Consider the following 23,021-nt stretch of genomic DNA (forward strand, 5'->3'; position numbering starts at 1 on the left):
GATTCCTGTGCAGCAAATGAGAGGAAGCCCATTCAATTCCTATGGGCTTCTTCTCAATTGCCGCACAGGAATCAATAGCGCAGCTTTGTAAAAGAAACCCTATGTTTGCTATTCATCCAAGTTTTAACAAATGGAGTTGCATCCCAATCTTCTAATTCTTTTCCCAATAAATTTATTACATAAGTACAAAAGTAATGCCACACTGGGAAAAGACCAAGGGTCCACCGAGCCCAGCATCCTGTCCATGACAGCGGCCAATCCAGGCCAAGGGCACCTGGCAAGCTTCTCAAATATTCTATACATGTTATTCCTGGAATTGTGGATTTTTCCCAAGTCCATTTAGTAGCGGTTTATGGACTTGTCCTTTAGGAAACCGTCTAACCCCTTTTTAAACTCTGCCAAGCTAACTGCCTTCACCACGTTCTCTGGCAACGAATTCCAGAGTTTAATTACGCGTTGGGTGAAGAAAACTTTTCTCCGATTTGTTTTAAATTTACTACACTGTAGTTTCATCGCATGCCCCCTAGTCCTAGTATTTTTGGAAAGCATGAACAGATGCTTCACAGCCACCTGTTCCACTCCACTCATTATTTTATATACCTCTATCATGTCTCCCCTCAGCCGTCTCTTCTCCAAGCTGAAAAGCCCTAGCCTCCTTAGTCTTTCTTCATAGGGAGGTCGTCTCATCCCTGCTATCATTTTAGTTGCCCTTCGCTGCACCTTTTCCAGTTCCACTATATCTTTCTTGAGATGCGGCGACCAGAATTGAACACAATACTCAAGGTGCGGTCACACCATGGAGTGATATAACGGCATTATAACGTCCTCACACCTGTTTTCCATACCTTTCCTAATAATACCCAACATTCTATTCACTTTCCGAGCTGCAGCAGCACACTGAGCAGAAGGTTTCAGTGTATTATCGACGAAGACACCCAGATCCCTTTCTTGGTCCATAACTCCTAACGTGGAACCTTGCATGACATAGCAATAATTCGGGTTCTTTTTTCCCACATGCATCACCTTGCACTTGCTCACATTAAACGTCACCTGCCATCTAGCTGCCCAGTCTCGTAAGGTCCTTCTGTAATTTTTCACAATCCTGTTGCGAGTTAATGACTTTGAATAACTTTGTGTCATCAGCAAATTTAATTACCTCGCTAGTTACTCCCATCTCTAAATCATTTATAAATATATTAAAAAGCAGCGGTCCTAGCACAGACCCCTGAGGAACCCCACTAACTACCCTTCTCCATTGTGAATACTGCCCATTTAACCCCACTCTCTGTTTCCTATCCTTGACATTAAATCTGACATATGATTTACTGTCAGACTATTTGCCACCCTATATACCAATATTCCCACTACTGGGGAACTGGAACAAGCTGGACTGTTACAGATTCTTACACAGACACTATATGCTAGCAGAATCTTTCACCTCAGTCACACATGCAGAACATGGACAGACTCTCAACTGATACAAAATGGGGGGGGGGGGGGGGCACAAAAACATGAAGACAAAAACTGGAGACCCCTCAGGAAAGCCACATTCTATAAGCAGAGAAAATACTGGTAAAAGAAACAGAAATGCATTTTCTTCCATACTCTGCTAAATACAAAATTAGAAAAGATAGACATTTCCAAAAAGGCAAACATCCATAAGCAGCATGTCCCCCTTTCTTCTCCACCCCCTTCTACCCTGTTTCCCCGAAAGTAAGACATCCCCCGAAAATAATACCTACTAGAGGTTTTCCTGAATTGGTAGATATAAGGCCTCCCCTGAAAGTAAGACCTAGCAAATTTTTGTTTGAAAGCAGGACCGCTGAGAGCCGGACAAGGCCGCCCCTGGGCCGCCCCCCCACCCGAGGTCGCTGAGCCCCCCCTCCACCCATCCTCCGTCGCTCCCGGAACTAAACTTAAACGCCTCCTTTCACCTTCGCAGCAAGCAGCAGCAGGGCAGACCTCTCCTTCCTTCCGTGCCCCGCCCTCGCAGACGTTACGTCAGGCGAAGGTAAGACATGGAAGGAAGGAGTGGCCTGCCCTGCTGCTGCTTGCTGTGAAGGTGAAAGGAGGCGTTTAAGGTTAGTTCCGGGAGCAACGGAGGGCGGGCGAGCCAACCACGATCCAACCCCGATGTTTCCCCGAAAAATAAGACAGCCCCTGAAAATAAGACCTAGTGCATTTTTGGGGGCAAAATTAATATAAGACAGTGTCTTATTTTCGGGGAAACACGGTATGTGCTGCATTTCTCCCTTTTCCCTTCCCCCTCTTCCTTCCCTTCCGTTCTTGTACAGAATGTCCCCCTCTCCTCTCCTCTCCTCTCCTCTCCCCTTCCATCCACATGCAGCGTGTCCCCTTCTCTTTCTCTCATCCACTTACAACTTATCCCCCTTCCTTCCCTTTCATCCACCTGCAGCTTGTCACTTCTCTCCCTCTCAACCATGTGCAGCTTGTCCTTTCTGTTCCTCTCATTCACGTGCAGCTTGTCCTTTCTCTTCCTCTCATTCACGTACAGTTGTTTCCTTCTCTCCCCCTCATTTATGTGCAGCTTCTCTCCCTCTTAACCATATGCATCTTATCCCCTTCTCTCCCTCTCATCCATGTGCAGCATGTGTATCAACCCCTACTCCTCCCCAGGAGTAAGCTGGGGCAGGAACAATCCTCCTACTCTCTTACTCATGCAGTCTACACTCTCTGTACTGAAAATGGCTGCCATGAGTTCCTGCTGCAATCTCATGAGACTGATGCAAGTTCCCGCGGCAATCTTGTTAGAGTGCAGCTGAAACTTGCAGTAGTCATTTTAAGCATGGAGAGTGCAGACTGCACAGGCAGGATCATAGGAGGATTGCTCCTTTCCCAGCCGATCTGGCTCAAGAACCAGCGCTCAAAATTTTACAAAGTCTAACAACCACTCCAGCACACCACTGGTTACTTCTGTCACCAGATCCAGGAGTTCTTGCATAGATGATGTGTTGTTGTAGACCACGAGCAGCCATATTGCTTCTTTGTCTTCTAGATGGATTAGAAGGCATTCTGACCTAGACAGGTGGGGGAAGGATGCTCCGTGTAGTTTAACTGTCTCTTAGATCAGGACACAGTTACTCCTTCACCCCACTTCCCAGGTCATGGTTGATGCTGGATATTGAATCCTGTGGGGCATAGTTTAGTCAGTGGGACTCCTCTTTCATCCAACCAGACCTCAGAATATCTAGGGGCAGTGGTGTGCTGGTAAATGTTTAACAACAGGCTCTCTCCCCGGTCCCCCTCTGCGCCCCCCTGTCCCCCAAATTGCAGAGCTGGCTATAGCAGGGGAAAGAGCCTGGGGGGGGGGGGGGTGGCAATGCATTACTCCAGGAAAAAAAATTAAATGATCCCAGGTTCCAATCTAATTCATGTTTAATGTGCGATAAAATGCCATAAATAAGTAAATAAATATAAACTTTTAATGTTGAGCACCTGATTCTCAAAGTGAACATATTCCAAACACTATAATGAAAATAAAATGATTTTTTTCTACCTTTGTTGTCTGGTGACTGTTTTTCTGATCATGCTGGCCCAGTATCCGATTCTGCTGCTATCTGTCCTCTTAACTCCGTTTCTAGGGCTTCCTTTCCATTTATTTCTTTCCTTTCCTCCTTTCTTCTTCATTTCTGGTCCTCAGCTTCTGCCTATTTTCTTCATCCATGTGCAGTTTTTCTCTTCTTTTTCCCTCATCTCATCTCCTTCCTCACTCTTCCCTCCCCTCCATCCATGTCCAGCATTTCTTCTCTCTCCCCTCCTCTCCCCTGCCCTCCATCCACCCATGTCCAGTGACCCTTCTCTCCCCCTGCCCTGCATGCACCCAGCGACCCTCCTCTCCCCTGCCCTCCATGCACCCATACCCAGTGACCCTCCTCTCCCCTGCCATCCATCCACTCATGTCCAGTGACCCTCATCTCCCCTGCCCTGCCCTGCCCTGCATGCACCCATGCCCAGCGACCCTCCTCTCCCCTGTCCTGCATGCACCCATACCCAGTGACCTTCCTTTCCCCTGCCGTCCATCCACGCATGTCCAGCTGTGACCCTCCTCTCCCCTGCCCTGCATGCACCCATACCCAGCGACCCTTCTCTCCCCTCCATCTACCAATGCCCAGCGACTCCCTTCTCTCTCCTGCCACCCCCTCCTGAGTTGTTCGGCGAATTCTCCTCCCTCCCTCCTCCCTCCCTCCGTCTGGATCCGGTCCCCCATGTCACCGACCCGACCTGACTCTTCGAATTCTTTGGGGCAGGAGTCTTGCCTGCCCGCTGCCAGCGCTGACTCTCCCCCGCTGGCGCTGCCGCTTCGCGCTTCAAAATGGCCGCCGAGACTTCAGCAGAAGTCTCACAAGGCCTTCTCTGGAAGTCTCGGTGGCCATTTTTAAAGCACGAACCGGCAGCGCCAGCGGGGGAGAGTCAGCGCTAGCAGCGGGCAGGCAAGACTGCCTGCCCCGAAGAATTCGAAGAGTCAGGTCGGTGACGTGAGGGACCGGATCCGGAGGGAGGAGAGCCGGCTCACGTGTTTCAACAACTGGCTCGCAAGAGCCGAGCAAAGTTAACAACTGGCTCTTGCGAGCCGGTGCGAGCCGGCTCCAGCACACCACTGTCTAGGGGTATTTACTGGTGACATCTTGAATCATAGGAAATATTTTATTGGCTGACCTGGTATTTACAAGGCCCAAGTTTCCAAGTAGTGGCCTGTTAGTTGTAGATGGTGGTACCAGTGCCGTAGCGAGGGCTAATGACACCCAGGGCGGGTCGCCGCTGCGCACCCCCCCGGGTGCAGCACGGTGCGACCCCCCCTCCGGAGCGAAACCCCCCCCCCGGAGCGCATTCTTACCTGCGGGAGGGCCAATCCGCCCCGAGTGCACATCGCTCGGAGCTGCGTCGGCCCCACTGGTTCCCTGCTCTCTCTGCCCCGGAACATCAAGTAACCTGTTCCGGGGCAGAGGGAGCAGGGAACCAGCAGGGCCGGCACCCCCGAGCGCGTGCACCCGGGGCGGACCGCCCCTCCCGCCCCCCCTTCCTACGCCACTGGGTGGTACACAGATAGTTGTATAGATATAGTTAAACTGATGTTTTGCCTCTTGGGTTTATGTCTTCTAGGTGGATTTGGGAGGCTATAGTTTCCTCGTCCCCAAACCACTGGGATGTATGATGATCTTTGGCTTATTAAGCCTAAGCACATTCTTGTTGTTTAAAATAAGTAAAAGATTACAGAGCTCTCTAGCTATGCAGTATAACAAAAAGCCAGTTTGTCTGGCAGAATTAACAGTGGACTGTTATTTATGCAAATAAAGAGACTCTGAGCGCCTACTTCCTGGAAAGCTGAGATTTTCCAGGGCAGTGCCCTTTTTCTTGGAAAAAAGGTGCCAGTACTCATTCAGGGCCAACCTTAGGGGGTGAGGTGAATATCTATGGCTCTGCCCCTACAGTAGTCATACCCACCCCCCACAGTAGCCACAAGCCTGTCATCAGCCATGCAACATATAAAAAAGCAGCATTGCAAATATTACACCAGTTCCTAGATAACCTACACATCTCTTGTTAGGAAAACAGAACAAACAGGATTTATTACTACACGGAAACCACACACAGTATCACCAGAATACCTCATCTCAATCACATATACGCAGAACGTGGATATTGCACAACCTTAAAACAATTTCACCCAAATGCTGATACTTGCCCCTAAGCACTACTACTATACAATACAGGCAAGAAAGAAAATACTGAGTGCAACGTTCACGAGGAAAGACTTCAGAAACTCTGTTTTCACACAATGTCACCGTGAATTACAGACTGTCATCAATCTCCAACATATTTTACTTAGGAGATCATGATACAGATTCCTCATTAGTCAAAACCTCTGCTAACTTAGCCCATACTTAATCCATACTTCAAACAATTGTATGGTAAGATATCAAAACTTATCTGGGCTACGGCGTGTACTGGAGGGTGTGCTCGACAGAAAGCTTTTGTTTCTCAAACGCTTCATCGGGAGCTCCGCCCTCAAATGCCAATTATGCCCTTCAGGGAGCTAGTCAGAACTTCTCCCACCCGTGGGAGAAGTTCTGACTAGCTCCCTGAAGGGCATAATTGGGCGTTTGAGGGCGGAGCTCCCGATGAAGCGTTTGGGAAACAGAAGCTTTCTGTCGAGCACACCCTCCAGTCCACGCCGTAGCCCAGATAAGTTTTGATATCTTACCATACCATTGTTTGAAGCAGTGGCGTAGCCAAGGATGGGCCTGGGTGGGCCCAGGCCCACCCACTTTGGGCTGAGGCCCACCCAATAGCAGCACACCTATGATGTGGCTGGCAGAGATCCTCAAGCCCCATCAGCCGAAAACTCCCAACAACTGTTCCTCCTGCATACGTTGTAAATAGCAGATCTTTGCCTGCAGCGACTGTTATATACTGCTCGCACCGGCCCCACAGCCTTGCCTCTGATGTATGCCTATGCGGAAACAGGAAGTTGTATTGGAGGGAAGGCTGTGGGGCCAACATGAGCAGTGTACATTTGTTGCTGCTCGCCGAAAGTAAAAATCTACTATTTAAAAGGTATACGGGGGAGGGATGATGTTTGAGAGACCATATGGCATGCAGGCGAGAGAGGGAGAGACCAAATCATTTGTGGGACAAGGTGGAGTTCTTCTGCCCACCCATCTTGGGTCCAGGCCCACCCAAAATTGAGTGTCTGGCTACGTCCTTGGTTTGAAGTTGGGATTAAGTATGGACTAAGTTAGCAGAGGTTTTGACTAATGAGGAATCTGTATCATGATCTCCTAAGTAAAATATGTTAGAGATTGATGACAGTCTATAATTCACGGTGACATTTTGTGAATACAGAGTTTCTGAAGTCTTTCCTCGTGAATGTTGCACTCAGTATTTTCCTTCTTGCCTGTATTGTATAGTAGTACAACCTTAAAACAGCAATATCAACCAGAAGTAAAATCACAAGAAGTGCCACTCGCTGCTATGACCTGGAAAGGATAAAACAAAACTGTTTTGGTTGAGTTATTCTGATAATTCTATCCCGCAGAAATTAATATTACCAGATGGTTTAGAGAGAAGGGGCTGGTACCAGCGGCAGGGCAGCCTATGGGAATCGCTGCTGCTGAAACCTCTGCCGCCTTTTAAAAAAACAACAACAAAATGGTAAGTTCGAGGAAGGGGGTTGGGGAAGAATCGGAAGGGGGGAGAGTGCCGTTTGAGGCCCCCACCTCAGATGCCTAATGGTAGGGTCGCCACTGAAAGTAAAATATATTTTGAAAGTGCTGGGGGTTCTTTTGGACACACGTTATCATTTGAACCACAAGTTAATCGAATTGCCAGTTCTGTTCTCTTAAAGCTAAGTCAACTTTGCATTATTCATTCTCTGGTTTCAGAAGGACATTTTTCCCCTACTGGTCAGAGCCCTTATTGTGTCTCATTTAGAGTATTGAACAGTCTGTATTTAACTATTACAACGAAACTGTATGTTAAACTTAAGATGCTTCAAAATACTGCAGCCAAATTGATTTTCTGTTTGAGGAAGTCTGACAGAGAGATTCCTGCTTTAATTCGCTTGCATTGGCTGCCTGAACAAGCCCGTATTGACTTCAAGCTGCCTTGTATGATCTATAAGATTTTTTAAAGTACCACTCCTGAATAGGTCTGTTTTCATTTCCAAATCAATGGAGTTTAACTAGAGCAAGCGACTCTTCTTCGATCTATCTCCCTTCGGCATTGGGTGTTCGTTATAAGAAAATCTTAGAAAATTCAATTTGCTATAGTCTATTCAAGTCTGGTGCTCTTTAAGGTGCTAAGGTGCTTAAAATGTGAACAATAATTGTTCCTTTCAGAAATGCTTGAAGACATTCTAAGTCACATTAAATGGCCCTAACACCACTTAACATAAAATACCGCATGCATGTTATGCATCTCATTACTGTGCAAATACCCTAACGTAACTTGCAGTCATACACTACAGTTCACATTAGGGCCAAAAAGCACAGTAAAATAACCCAGGCTTTTGCTAGGGTTATTTCACCGCCTGGGAGCATTGGACCGCAAAGCCGTGCCCTGAGACTCTTGGCCCTGCAAAGCAGGATCCCCCCCCCCCCCCCAGCTCAAGCCCCTCTGACACCAGACCCCTCCAAGTCTCAAGACCCATCCCAGACGCCCCTCCCCCCATTAGAGCTAACTGTATAAGGGTTTTCAAGCAGGAGCGTGGTCAACTCACTCCTCAGTGTGGCGCCTTTAGGAAAATGGCACCCCATTAGTAGTCTTGCGTGACTTCTGCTAGGATCATGTCTTCTACCTGTAGACCGCCCCCCCCCCCCCCCCCCCCGGACAACCAATGCTTATTCTAGTAGTCCCTAATGGGGTGGAGGGAGGGTGATCTATGAGGTCTTGTTGCTGAAGGGGGATCTTAAAGCGGAGGGGATCTGGTGCTCTGCAGGATCAGGAGCATCGGGCCACGGTAGCTGCAGTAGTTTACAAGTGGTGCTATTCTCTTGTCCCCAGATCCAGCAATCTGCGGTACTGAGATCCTGCAGGTTGCTGAATCCTGGGGGGAATCAAGGTGTGGTAAAAGGCGAACTTTTACCACACCTTGATGCATAGTAACATGGAGGGGCATAATTGAACGTCGCCGGCGATCTATTTTGGCGGCAGCGCTACAGCTGGCCGGAACCGTATTATCGAAAAAGATGGCTGCCCATCTTTTTCTTTTGATAATACGGTTTAGCCCGGCCAAATGCCAGAGTCCGCCGGGTTTGAGATGGCCAGATTTGTTTTTCAGTGATAATGGAAAAAAATGCTGGCGATCTCCAACCCGGCGATATCCAAGGCATTTGGTCGTGGGAGGAGCCGGCATTTGTAGTGCACTGGTCCCCTTCACATGCCAGGACACCAACTAAGCACCCTAGGGGTCAGTGCGGTGGACTTCAGAAAAAGCTCCCATGTGCATAGCTCCCTTACTTTGGGTGCTGAGCCCCCCAACCCCCCCCCCAAAACCCACTACCCACAAATGTACACCACTACCATAGCTCTTAGGGGTGAAGGGGGCAACTACATGTGAGTACAGTGGGTTGTGGAGGGCTCCCATTTACCAGCACAAGTGTTACAGGTAGGGGGGGCATGGGCCTGGGTCCTCCTGCCTTAAGTGCACTGCGGTACCCACTAAACGTGCTCCAGGGACCTGCATACACACAGACCTCTAGGACTTGTTGCTGCTGTATAACCTTGGCACACCAGTTGACACCTGAAGACTAATCTCTTTGAAAAAGTCCTTTAATTGAATAAGCACGTTTACTCACAGTTAACTGCAGATCAGAGGTTGTGCCCCACTGGCAAAGAGTCTCCCTGGTACTGAGATGAGTAGTAGGTCAGAGCTGGCAGAATGGTGTGGCCCTCTTTCAGCCACATTCAAGGTAATAACTAAGTTCTCTAATGTGGGTATCACATGAAAGGGTGGTGGAAACGAAAACGGTAACGGAATTCAAACATGCGTGGGATAAACATAAAGGAATTCTGCTCAGAAGGAATGGATCCTAAGGAGCATAGACGAGATTGGGTGGCAAAGCCGGTGGCGGGAGACGGAGATGGTGCTGGGCAAACTTATACGGTCTGTGCCAGAGCCGATGGTGGGAGGCAGGACTGGTGGTTTGGAGGCAGGGATAGTACTGGGCAGACTTATACAGTCTGTGCCAGAACTGGTGGTGGGAGGCGGGGCTGGTGGTTGGGAGGCGGGGATAGTGCTGGACAGACTTATACGGTCTATGCCCGGAAAAGGACAGGTACAAATCAAGGTAAGGTATACACAAAAAGTAGCACATATGAGTTTATCTTGTTGGGCAGACTGGATGGACCGTGCAGGTCTTTTTCTGCTGTCATCTACTATGTTACTATGTTAAAACTGGCTTACAAAAATGGCCACTACCTCATGGACTACCGGAAACAAAACTGGACACACTCTGACCCAGTTAGCAGGGGGAAAAGCACCATGGGAGTAGAGCCCACTACCCTACACCCACCACAATGCATTGCTGATGTGACTCTGCAGTGCACCTAACAGAAAAGGTGTCACACTCACCCGAGAGCCACATCACAACCAGGGAAAGGCTGTCAGAGGATAGAACACATTCTGCTGTCATGGAGGTGGGTACGGCATTTGAGGCTGGCATACAGGCTGGCAAAAAAGGTTTTTAGTTTTATTGTTTTAGTGTGGGAGGGGGTTGGTGACCACTGGGGGAGTATGGGGAGGTCATCCCTGATTCCTTCCGGTGGTCATCTGGTCAGTTGGGGCACCTTTTTGAGGCTTGGTCGTGAAAATAAAAGGACTAAGTAAACCCGGCGAAATACTGATGAGCGCCGCTTTTTTTCCCCTTATTCGCAAAAGCTGGCCATCTGGTAGCCATGCCCATGTCCCGCCTTCACTTCGCCACCGACATGCCCCCTTGAACTTTCGCCGGCAAGGCGACGGGAAAGCGGCGATGCTGTCAAAAAAGCCGCTTTTGATTATACCGATTCGGCCGCTTTTGCGAGATCGCTGGCCATCTCCCGATTTATGTCGGAAGGTGGCCGGCGATCACTTTCGAAAATAAGCCCGATAGTAACATAGTAGATGACGGCAGAAAAAGACTTGTACGGTCCATCCAGTCTGCCTAACAAGATAAACTCATATGTGCTACTTTTTGTGTATACCTGACCTTGATTTGTATTTGCCATTTTCAGGGCACAGACCGTAGAAGTCTTGCCCAGCACTAGCCCCGCCTCCCAACCACCAGCCCCACCTCCCCCCACCGGCTCTGCCACTCAATCTCGGCTAAGAATAGGCTAAGAGCTGACTCTGTGGGTGCTGTCCATCAAATTTTGAGAAAATTCCTTGTATGTGTCCAGGGAGGGGTTATTTCCATTGGGCTTAGCACCCCCAACAATTTTGAAAAGTTGGCGCCTATGCCTTGATTAATTCCCCGTGTAACATAATTTTTTTTTCTGTAAATATTTACTACATGTAATCCACTTTGGTCCACTTTGGGAGTTGGCAGAACATAAATGATATATTACATTACAAAAGAGTGCAGCTGGGATTAAGTTAATGAATATCAAAAGCAAATCTACTTGATGGATTCAGGGCATTCAGGCACAAACTGAACCAGTCCCGGTTTTACCTCCATTGCCTGTAGAGGGAGTAAAACCAGGACTGGTTGAGATTCCTCTTATGACCTGGAGCTGTCTAGTAGCTCATATTTACAGTGGCGTAGCCAAGGGTGGGCTCGGGTGGGCCCAGGCCCACCCATTTTGGGCTCAAGCCCACCCAGTAGCAGCACATCTATGATGTGGCTGGCAGGGATCCCCAAGCCCCACCAGCCAAAAATTCCCAACAACTGTCCCTCCTGCATACCTTGTAAATAACAGATCTTCATCTGCAGTGAGCAGCGACTGATAAATACTGCTCGCACCAGCCCCACAGTCTTCCCTCTGATGTATTCCCGCCTATGCGGAAACAGGAAGTTGCATCAGAGGGAAGACTGTGGGACCAACATGAGCAGTGTGTATTAGTTGCTGCTCGCTGCCAGTCAGAGTTGCCAGGTGGGCGGTTTTACCGCCCAATTGGGCGGTTTTTCGCCAGCGGCGGGGGGAAAATTTCACCAGCCGCGGGATGCGGTTTTTTGGGTGGTTTTCCCATCGCCACTGTGCGAGTTCGGCAGTTTTTTCCAGGGCTTCTATTGGTCCAATTCAGTCCAATAGAAGCTTTTCCGGGGCTTCTATTGGTCCAATTTGGTCCAATAGAAGCTTTTCCGGGGCTTCTATTGGTCCAATTTGGTCCAATAGAAGCTTTTCCGGGGCTTCTATTGGTCCAAATTGGACCAATAGAAGCCTTTCAGTGGCAGGGTGACGTCAAGGATGATGTAAGGGGCGGTGCTAGTGCCGTGAGAGGCGGGGTTAGTGACATGGGAGGCAGGGTTGGTGACGTGGGGGCGGGGTTAGGTGATGCGGGGGTGGGGTTGGTGACGAGCGGGCGGGGTTCGGTGACGCGGGAAACGGGGATTGGCTACGGGTGGTTTTTGGGTGGGTTTACGGCACATGTGGAGATCTAAATCCCTTCTGCTCCAACTTCTAGCTAAGGCTTCAGGGTGGAAATTTGAATACTTCTTTACTGGTCAGAGGGCAGTATTGGCACAACTTTCATAACCTATCAAAAGAACAGGATGCATTGATTATATAGAGGATTCTATTGACTAGTCATTGATCAAGAGGTAACATGGTTCTACCTGGAAGATGGCTACCTTTCAACTGGAAGGTCACAGGTTTAAGACTATCATGTGCATGACTGGAAAAAAGAACATTGTGAGAGACTTTGAGTGAGATGCCACAGGGATCTGTACTGGGACTGGTGCTATTTAATATATTTATAAATGATCTGGAAATTGGAACAATGAGTGAGGTGATTAAATTTGCGGATGACACAAAACTATTCAAAGTTGTCAAAACACATGCAGATTGTGAAGAATTGCTGGAAGACCTTAGGAAACTGGAAGGCTGGGCATCCAAATGGCAGATGAAATTTAATATAGAGAAATACAAAATGATACACATTGTGAAAAATAATCCATATCATAGTTATCATAGTCCAGTTTAGGAGTCAGGTGTTATTGTAGACAATATGCTGAAATCTTCTGCCCAGTGTGCGGCAGTGGCCAAAGAAACAAACAGGATGCTAAGAATTATTAGGAGAGGGATGCAAAATAAGACCAAAAATATTTTAATGCCTCTGTATTGCTCCATGGTGCGACCTCATCTTGAGTATTGCACTCAGTTCTGTTTGTTGTATCTCAAAAAAGATATAGCGGAATTAGAAAAGGTTCAAAGAAGAGTGACCAAAATGATAGAGGGGATGGAACTGCTCCCGTATGAGGAAAGGCTAATGAGGTTAGGGCTCTTCAGCTTGGAAAAGAGATGGCTGAGGGGGGATATGATTGAGGTCTACAAAAGTCCGAGTGCTCTGGAGAAGGTGGAGATGAATCGATTTTTCACTCTTTCAAAAGTACAAAGACCAGGGGACACTCGATGAAATTACATGGAAATACTTTTAAAACAAATAGGAGGAAATATTTTTTCACTCAAAGAATAGTTAAGCTCTGGAACTCATTGCCGGAGGATTTGGCAACAGTGGTTTGCATGTGACCTACTTTACTTTCTGTGGTGTTAGGCTCAAATGGTTCCTCTGGCTCTTTTTATAGTATCTAGAAATCAGTTTTGTTTTGTTTTTTAAACTAAAATGGAGCTTGGAGTGAAAATTCTCTTTCTTTTCTTTTATAGTGCCACCAGTTTTCTCTCGTTCTCTCTGTGACTGCTCAGTGAAGGAAGGAAATGATGTAATTCTGGAGGGTATGGTCAAAGGAACATCACCAATCAATGTTTCTTGGCTTCATAATGGTAAGAGTATTATAGGAAGTAGTGTATGTATGTTTGTGTGAAACATAGAAAGTAATGACTGATAAGAATCCTAAAGTCCAACTGATTCCATTGTCCCAGGCTTTCTTGAATTCTATTACTGTTTTTACCTTCACCACCTCCCCAGGAAGGATTTTTTTTTAGTTGAGGGAGGAGTAAGGACCAACGTTTTCTCCTGCTGCTTTGAGTCACTAGATCAATCAAAATTGGGACTAGGATCTAGCACTATGTATCTTCATTTGTAACTGCCCAGGAATTGCCCCCCAACCCCCAATTTATATACCCTTCAAACTTCCAACTCTCAACATGGCAACAATTTCCTGCCAGGGTCCACATACCAGGGACTTTATAGGGTCTGCAATTATAGACCATAAATTTGTTTGGTGGCCCTTCTCTACACAATATGCTTCTAGAGGTACTACTAGGACTCCCTTTCCAAAGGGCTGTGGCTGCTGTCTCCTCAGCATATCTAGCCATGGTTGGCCCATATAGTGGGGGACTGGACCCAGGAGTCAAATCCAAGTCTTTCTGGGCACCCATTACTATTTCTGTGAAAAAATATTTCCAAATATTACTCCTGAATCTGCCCACCTTGAGCCTCATATGATAATCACTTGGACTTCCTGTCCATGAAAACGTTGCTTCTGGTGCATTATTTCTGTCCTTCAGGTACTTGACAGCCTCTGTTATATCCTCCTCCTTTTCTTTTCTGGGCTGAGCACATTAGGTCCCTAAGAGGGTCATTTACTAAAGATTAGTACATGTTATCTGGCACAGGACCCATTTTATTCCTATGGGTCCTGCGCTAGGTAACATGGGATTGGTAGCTTGGAATCTTGCTACTGTTTGGGAGTCTGCCAGGTACTTGTGACTTGGACTGGCCACTGTTGGAAGTGGGATACTGGGCTAGATGGACCATCAATCTGACCAATATGGCTATTCTTATGTTATCACTGAGTGCTGTTGTGCTAACCACCACTAGAAATAGCTTGTTTTGTTATGCTGGGCCATCCTTGTGGAATGCCCTGCCTATTGACTTACATGGTATTTTCAAAGTACTTAACTTTTTGCAAAGCCTTGAAAAACTGGCTTTTTCGGTAAAGTTTTGGTGCTGGTTAATCCAGTGGTTCCCAAACCTGGTCCTGGAGGCACCCTAACCAGTGGTGTTCCTAGGGGGGCTGACACCCGGGGCAGATCGCCGATGCACCCCCCCCCCCCCGGTGCAGTGCCCCCCCTCTGCGAAAGGACACCCCCCCCCGGCAAAAGACCCCCCCGGGTGCACGCCGCTGGGGGGGGGGTGCCGTGCGCCGGTCAGCTTAGTTCGTTTCCATGCTCCCTCTGCCCCGAGGGAGCATGGAAACGAACGAAGCTGACCGGCATGCGGCACCCCCCCCCAGCGGCGTGCACCCGGGGCGCCCCCCCCTTGGTACGCCACTGACCCTAACCAGTCAGGTTTTCAGAATATCTACAATCAATATTCATGAGAGAGATTTGCATACAGTGAAGGTAATGCATGCAAATCTATCTCATGAATATTCATTATGGATATCCTGAAAACCTGACTGGTTGGGTTGCCTCCAGAACCAGGTTTGGGAAACACTGGGTTAATCGTTAGTGGATTGAAGCTGCTTAATAGTGAATTAATGTTCTCTGTTGCAATTGATGTTGAATAATGGTGAACTAATGTATATTTATTATTGTGATGTTTTTTTTAATATTGGGCCCGATATTCAGCGCTATTTAAGTGGCCAGGAACGGCTCCTGGACAGTTAAATAGCGCTTAGCTGGCTAAATACTAATATTTAGCATGATAGCCGGTTATCTCTGCTGAATATTAGTTCTTAGTGGCTAGCCGCTAACCAGCTATGTTGCACGACTTAGCTGGCTAAGTGTAAATACTCAGTACTAAACCGGCTAAGTTGAGCGGTTAAGATAGGCTGCTTAAATAGCAGACCTATCTTTAACCACTATTAACTTAACCAGCGAGCACTGAATATTCACTTAGCTAGTTAACTTGCAATGGCTGAAACTGAAACCAGATGTCCAATGCCATCACCAGATATGGCCTGGCATTGTATATCCGAGGTCAGCACCGGTGGCAGCAGTTAACCGCGCTACCTGTCGCTAGCTGACTATCTGAGGGATTGTATTTATTGTAATACTTTGGGACTATAGGATGGACGAGCAGGGGTTGGGAGGAAGTAATATCAGGGAGGGAAACAAAAAATGTTACTTGATCTTAGTGATGTTGATATTGTTGTTGCTTGGCGGATTCAATAAAAATATATATTTTTTAAAAATCTTTGGGACTAAGTGGTATATATTAAAATGAAATCAAATCTCTTCCTAGAGCTTTTGATGCAGAGTTTGGTAGTCCTTCTCTAAACCATCTCTACTCTCTCTATATGCTTCTGGAGGTAAAGCCTCCAGAGCCAAACACAATACTTCAGATGAAATCTCACAATGACCCCCGGCAGAGGCATAATCACTTCCTTGCTTCTATTGGTTATACTTCTCCCTATGCATCCTGGTCTCCCTCTGCTTTTGGCCACCACCTTGTTACAATATTCCTCAACCAAGTATAGGGTATCCCACTCTTTAAATATCATTGAGATTCTTTAAGCTGGACCCAAAGCCCATTTCTAATGGCTATATAGATGCAATTCAGATTCTCTGGGTGAACAAACAGACCAGAAGCATCCTGGTGCATGTTTAAGGCCACTCCATTAACTTGCTGTCATCTGCTGCCTTTGATATGCCTGTATATGTGCTATCTAAACACAGCAGCATCTCAGATTCGAAATTGCACCTTGAAGTTCCCCAGCATAAATCTCTTGCCTAGCAGCTCAACTATTTCTAGTCTTCATTATGCACTTTGCATACTTGCATGGGAAAGAATTCGTATGGATTGCCGAACCTTACCAGTAAGCCCAGATGTTTCTAACAAAAGTATCCATCTGTATCCAGGCAAGCTGATAACAAAAGGTAGATGGGCTTCCAACTGGCTCCCGACTTACTTCTTTCACACAGTGATACTGATTTGTTGACTATTGTTACCTATTCCAGGTCAACCGGTGCAGTTTGGCAAAGCCTCATACCGATTGGGAGTTGTCCGCTTGGTTATTGACGAGTGCTTACCGGAAGATGCTGGCGTGTATACCTGTGTGGTAGCAAACGGGGCTGGGAAAACATCTAGCACAGCAGCGGTGATGGTGACAGGTGAGGCTGTTTCAGCAAGTGACCCAGTATATGCGTTGCATTTTCTTTTGATACGTGCAATGTTATAAATTCATTCCAAAAACCAAGGGTATTCAGGGACTGATGAACATGCCCAGGGTGCTACAGCCCAGGCTACTCTGATTCATTCCAGCTTCTGTCTTGAGTCTATTTGGGGGAGTTTTTGTTGTTTCTTAGCACTCCCAGGTGGGTCAGGCTGACCCACTCCTGATTTTGCCCCATTGTTACATCAATGGACTTACGGTTCCAGTTTTTTCTATAGGAACTGACACTTCACCCAGATCAATCCAAGGAGACCAAAACATACCTAGTCTTGTCTAACTGGATGCCTGTACTTGTAGTTCTAATCTCCCTAATTAGGAGCTGCATTTCAAAGCACGCGATGGGGCAAAACAAGGATTGGGCCAATCTCTTTGGGTTGAACTGGGTGAGATGGCGACCCTATCTATAGAGATAGTGGGCAAAATCTTGATGATTTGGAACTGTTTTAGGAACACAAGACCCAAAAGCTGGGATGGGGGAGTGGGGTGAGAGGAACAAATTAAAGAAGTCTGACAAACACTGATGTCTAGTTGCCTAGTGATCACTCATTAACGACAGTAGGGCAAACCCAGGACTAGCTGTTTTTTATGATCCAGGGTCATCTGGTCACCATAGGCTGATATGATCAAACATATAAATGTTGAGTGACCGTACTCACTCGCAAATGCGCAGTAGAGACTTCCCTCTCTGTCCCTCCCCTGCGTCAATACGTGATGAAGGGGGCGGGACAGAGAGGGAAACTGCGCGAAGCCGCCCACATCACTACCGCTCCCTCCCCCCCCGAGGTCGCCGCTGCCGCCGCTGCCGCCCCCCCCCGCCACCCGGCCCGAGCCCTCTCTTCGGTATTGAACTTACATCGGCGAAACACAGCACGCAGATCAGCTGAGCTCCCGTTGCCCTTTCTTCCCTACCTATGTCCCGCCCTCGCCGACGTTACGTCGCACGAGGGCGGGACACAGGCAGAGAAGGAAGGCCGACGGGAGCTCAGCTGATCTGCGTGCTGCCTGTGTTTCGCCGATGTAAGTTCAATACCGAAGAGAGGGCCCAGGCCGGATGCAGGGGGGGGCAGCGGCGAGGGGAGGGGGCCTTGCCAAAACCCCATACTAGCCCGTTTTAATGGGCTCAATGGCTAGTGATTTAATAATAAGTCCTCCTTGCTGCCATAAGAGAGAAGCTTCTACATGGGAGAGGGTTGATCGACCAGTTCCCCTATGAGGTTGCTTACCAAAAAGTAGCTTTCTAACTAGCCCTTAAGGGAACTACTTTCTATGCTTACCGACTCTCCTTGAGCTAGCCATGGTTTTATCCAGGGCTTTTTTTGAGGTAGTACTTGGGGGTACTGAGTACTGGCACCTTTTCCATTGTCTGCTAAAATTGACCCATGGTCCCCAAGTTTTAATGAAAGAGCTCAGGCTCTACACACCAATTCTGCCTTGTCCTAGATTCTGTGACTGGCTGCAGGGGGCCTGGCTATTGTGGGGTGGATCCCTCAGTGTTCACTCCACCCCTGAAGGGTGGCCTGGCATTTGAGTACTGGAACCTTTCTTGCTAGAAAAAACGCACTGGTTTTATCCCATAAGAACATAAGAAAAGCCATGCTGAGTCCAACCAGGGTCTTATCAAGCTCAGCATCCCATCTCTAACAGTGATCAGTCTAGGTCAAAGTACCCAGTAGATACCAAAAGGCAATAGCCTACCAATGGGGAGGTTGGGAGCTGACCATGGCCCACAGGTGCCAGCCTAAAAGAGGCACTGGAGGAGGAGATGAAAGGTCAAACAACAAAAGTACGGGGCCTTTGTGATGTGGCATATGTTGGGAAGAAAGTGCAAATGTAAACCTTGGCCTCGGGGGGCTGAAGAGCCATGGCACAGCACTGTCAAAAAGTAGATGTTACTCATAGATTATTTCTAGGAGTGAGCAATGGCCTTCCCTAGTCGACCCCCCCCCCCCCCTTCTCAGCAAAAACCATCCCCCGCCGCCGTCCAGTACCTGTGCTGACGGGGGACCCCAAGCCCCGTCAGCCGAAGTCCTGTGCTGGCCTTCACGGCGTTGCTTCTTCAGTGATCTTCGGTTCAAGCTCCTCTGCGTGCGTCTGACGTCAGACGCACACAGAGGAACTTGAACACAAAATCATTGAAGAAGCAATGTCGCGAAGGCCAGCACAGGACTTCGGCTGACGGGGTTGGGGTCCCTCGTCAGCACAGGTACTGGACGGCGGCAGGGGACAGTTTTCGCCGAGAAGGGGGGGGGTCGACTGGGTCGCGGAAGGGGGGGGGTGAAAACGGAGGGACGGCAGAGTCTGGAACAGCGAGGGAGGGTGGGGGATGGCCTTGCTAGCGCCCGTTTCCTTCCCTTTTGAAACGGGCATTTTTTACTAGTTAACTCATAAAGTGTTGTATACTAATATTACTACTACTACTACTACTTAACATTTCTAGAGCACTACTAAGGTTATGCAGCGCTGTACAAATTAACAAAAAAGGACAGTCCCTGCTCAAAGGAGCTTACAATCTAATGGGCGAAATGTCAAGTTGGGGCAGTCTAGGTTTCCTGAATAGGGGTATGGTGGTTAGGTGCCGAAGGCGACATTGAAGAGGTGGGCTTTGAGCAAGGCTTTGAAGATGGGCAGGGAGGGGGCTTGGCATATGGGCTCAGGGAGTTTATTCCAGGCATGGGGTGAGGTGAGGCAGAAAGGGCGGAGCCTGGAGTTGGCGGTGGTGGAGAAGGGTATTGAAAGGAGGGATTTGTCTTGAGAGCGGAGGTTACGGGTCAGAACGTAAGGGGAGATGAGGGAAGAGAGAAGGAGGGGCTGCAGATCGGGTGCATTTGTAGGTTAATAGGAGAAGCTTGAATTGTATGCGGTATCTGATCGGGAGCCAGTGAAGTGACTTGAGGAGAGGGGTGATATGAGTATATCGGTCCAGGCGGAAGATAAGCCGTGAAGCAGCGTTCTGAACGAACTGAAGGGGGGATAGATGGCAAAGTGGGAGGCCAGCATATCTTTCATCTCTCATCATCTTGTCTACTCCTTAATGACAATAGGCTGGTTATTCCAAGTCCTGCTAAACCTTGATGGGGATCTAAAAGGGCACAAGCTTTTTTCTTTTTGGCACCTGCATTATGGAATTCTCTTCCACAATACCTTCGATTAGACACTTCTTAGCCTGCTTTTTGGAAAGCTTTAAAAGCTTTTTTTTTCTTTTAATCACCTTTGGGGCTTGAAACTGGTCTGCTCCTGCAGTGAGAGATATTTTTTTGTAGATTGACTGATATAAATTCTGCTTTTATGAGTGATATGACTAGTTTTAAACGATAAAACCATTGCACTCCACTCATGATTTCTATTATATCCTCTTAGTCATCTTTTCTTCAAGCTAAAGGGCCCCAACCTGTTTAGCCTGTCTTCATAAGGAAAGTATTCCATCCCCTGTATCCATAGGCGCCTGGTATAAGAGGCTTGGACAGGCTAAGCCTCCCCTGCTGTGCTCTGAGGGGTTTAAATTGTTGATTTACCTCCATCCTCACAGCAGGAGCTGCAGTGAAAGCCCTCTAGCCTTTTGTAAGCAGTTGTAGAAATTGGTTTATAGTTTGTTTACCTTACTTCTGGGAGAGCAAGGGGGGTTGGCTGGAGGTGTCCTGGGTTGCCAGGGAGATATTTAACAGAGGATGACTTCCTGACCTGCACTGAGGACAGATAGCAACAGAATCGGATACTGGGCCAGCATGATCAGAAAAAAGTCACCAGACAAAGGTAGAAAAGATCATTTTATTTTCATTATAGTGTTTGGAATATGTCCACTTTGAGAATCAGGTGCTCAACATTAAAAGTTTATATTTATTTACTTATTTATGGCATTTTATGCCACATTAATTAGGGTGTTTTGTGGCTCTACATGAGAATTGTGATGATATGATCCCTTGTTTCATATTGTTGACGGTCTACATTTTCCATATGGGCGGTATATTGGTGTATTAGGTTCTGCCCAGTGTAATATTTATGGTACAGTAAGGTTCTGAGTGTGTTTTTGCACAAAGTTGTGCATAGTGCTTTGCAGTTGAGCGATTGTGGTTAGTATATGCTTTGAGCAACCACTTTATTCTTTGACATATGATACATATCTAATATCTAAATTTAATAAAAGGTATTAATTGTGACTTTTATTTTTATTTATTTCTTTTTTCTGTGTGATCAGTCAATTATAGATTTAAGCTCCACCCCTGGCCCCACCCCTAACCACGCCCCCTTTAGCCTCCCCAAACAGTTGGGCCACTGACCGCCTATGCCTGTATCATTTTTGTTGTCCTCTGAACCAGTGGCGTACCTACATGGCGCCACGGGAGCCTGGGCCCCCCAAATTTCCTCTGGGCCCCTGGTTTTGCTGGCAGGGTTCCCCAACCCCCATCAACTGTAGCATTGTCCAGTGCCGGTCTCTGGCGCCGCCGTGTTGCATGTCCTGCTCTGTCTTCCCGTCACATCCAGCATGCTCCTTTTCTTGAAACTGAGAATGCAGGACGTGAGGGAAGACAGAGCAGGGCAGGCAACGAAGCGGCACCAGAGACCAACGCTGGACAACGCTTCAGCTTGTGGGGTTGGGGACCCCCGCCAGACAAGGTATTGGATGGGGAGTGGCAGGGAAGCGACGGGGGGGGGGCAGACCAATATGTGCCCCCCCACCTCGGGCTCTGGCCCCCTCCCATTGTGAGGTCTGGCTCTGCCCCTGCTCTGAACCTTTTCTATGTCTGCTATATCCTTTTTGAAAAGATGGGACAACCAGAACTGCACATAGTACTCAAGATACAGTCACACCAGGAACCTATACAGAGGCGTAATGGGGGAACAAGGAGGGTGAGTAGTAGGAAGGTCGCTGTTATTTTCCAGCAGGGCTGGCGTTAGGTGTGGGCAAACAGGGCACTTGCCCTGGGCCCCCATGTCACTGGAGACCCCAAACCTGCCAGAAGTTGAAAGAGGGACAATCTGCAAGCAAGGTTTGGGGCCCCACTCCCTAGCATCTGCCCTGGGCCCCATCATGTCTAGCACTGGCCCTGTTTTCAATATGGTATTCTGTAGGTTAGTTGGTGGGTAGAAAGAATAATTACATGCCAGTTTGACTGATGTCATGTTTTGGAATGTTTTAAGTTGCAGTTGGCTTGTCAGTAAACAGATTTCAACATACATAGGCATAATGACATTTTCCCCTTTCCCTTTCTGCGTGTGTTTTTTTTTTTTTTTTTTTTTTTTTTTAGCAGCTGCAACACACTGGGCTGAAAATTTGAATGTATTGTCCACAACAAGATGGAAAACAACAAAGCAGATCAGTGGAAATCTAAAACACAAACTTTATTAATAAAACTAGTAAAAAAGGCCTGTTTCTGACACAAATGAAACGGGCGCTAGCAAGGTTTTCCTCAGAGTGTGCATGTTTGAGAGAGTGTGTGTGAGAGTGACTCTGTGAGAGAGAGCGAGAGAGAGAGAGAGAGAGAGAGAGAGAGAGAGAGTGAATGTGCGAGTGTGTGTGTGACAGAGAGAGAGTAAGACTGAGTGCGAGTGTGTCTGAGAGAGAGTGTGTGTGTAAGAATGAGAGTGTGTGCCAGGGGCCCCCCCTCCATCCCTCCAAGTTCCAGGGTCATCCCCCCCCCGAGTTCCAGGGTCATCCCCTCACTCCCTCTGAGTTCCAGGGTCGTCCCCTCCCTCCCTCCCTCCCTCCCTCCGAGTTTCAGGGTCTCCCTCCCTCTTGAGTTTCAGGCTCCCTTCCTCCCTCCAAGTGTTCTTCCCACTGCGCTATGGGCGCCTGATGAGCCGGTGGTGGGTGCGGCTCCTGATCGCCGCGGCCTGGCTGCTGCCGCCCGCCCTGTTCTTTCCCATCACCATCCCCGGCGGCGCCGTGATCCACATCTACTTCTCGCGGGCCTCGCTGCTCTGTAACCCGGACTAGGCCAGCAACGTGCCCTACCCCCCCTCCGGCCAGTGCCACGGCTGCAGCGCTCTCCAGAACCAGTACTCCGGGGCGATCGAACTGGGCTGCAGCACCTGCAGGCTGCACAGAGCACCGAGCCAGCTGGACACGGGACACGTCATGCGCCCTGCCCACTCCCAGAACAGTCCTGCCCCCAGGGATGTGGCCACAATGGCTATGGTGACGTCAGCCAGTGCTATGGAGCCTAGCAAACCAACAGCGAAGAAGTCACGAACAAAGGCAGCAAGACCAATAGAATGTTGGAGATGAGAATTATTATATAGGATGTCCTCTAAAAAAAACATGCCCGACACAGGCCGTGTTTCGCC

At 48.1% G+C, this 23,021-nt stretch overlaps 1 protein-coding gene across 1 annotated transcript in view; it reads left to right on the forward strand.

Moving 5' to 3' along the window:
- Positions 1–23,021, forward strand: part of LOC115481637 (myosin light chain kinase, smooth muscle-like) — a 121,353-nt gene that overhangs the window by 40,847 nt on the left and 57,485 nt on the right. The window contains exons 2-3 of the mRNA XM_030220940.1: positions 13,324–13,440; positions 16,525–16,677. Coding sequence (XP_030076800.1) covers positions 13,324–13,440; positions 16,525–16,677 — 270 coding nt within the window. The remainder of the gene's footprint in view (positions 1–13,323; positions 13,441–16,524; positions 16,678–23,021) is intronic.

The sequence above is a fragment of the Microcaecilia unicolor genome, chromosome 12 (assembly GCF_901765095.1).
Source record: "Microcaecilia unicolor chromosome 12, aMicUni1.1, whole genome shotgun sequence".
Classification (NCBI taxonomy): Eukaryota; Metazoa; Chordata; class Amphibia; order Gymnophiona; family Siphonopidae; genus Microcaecilia; species Microcaecilia unicolor.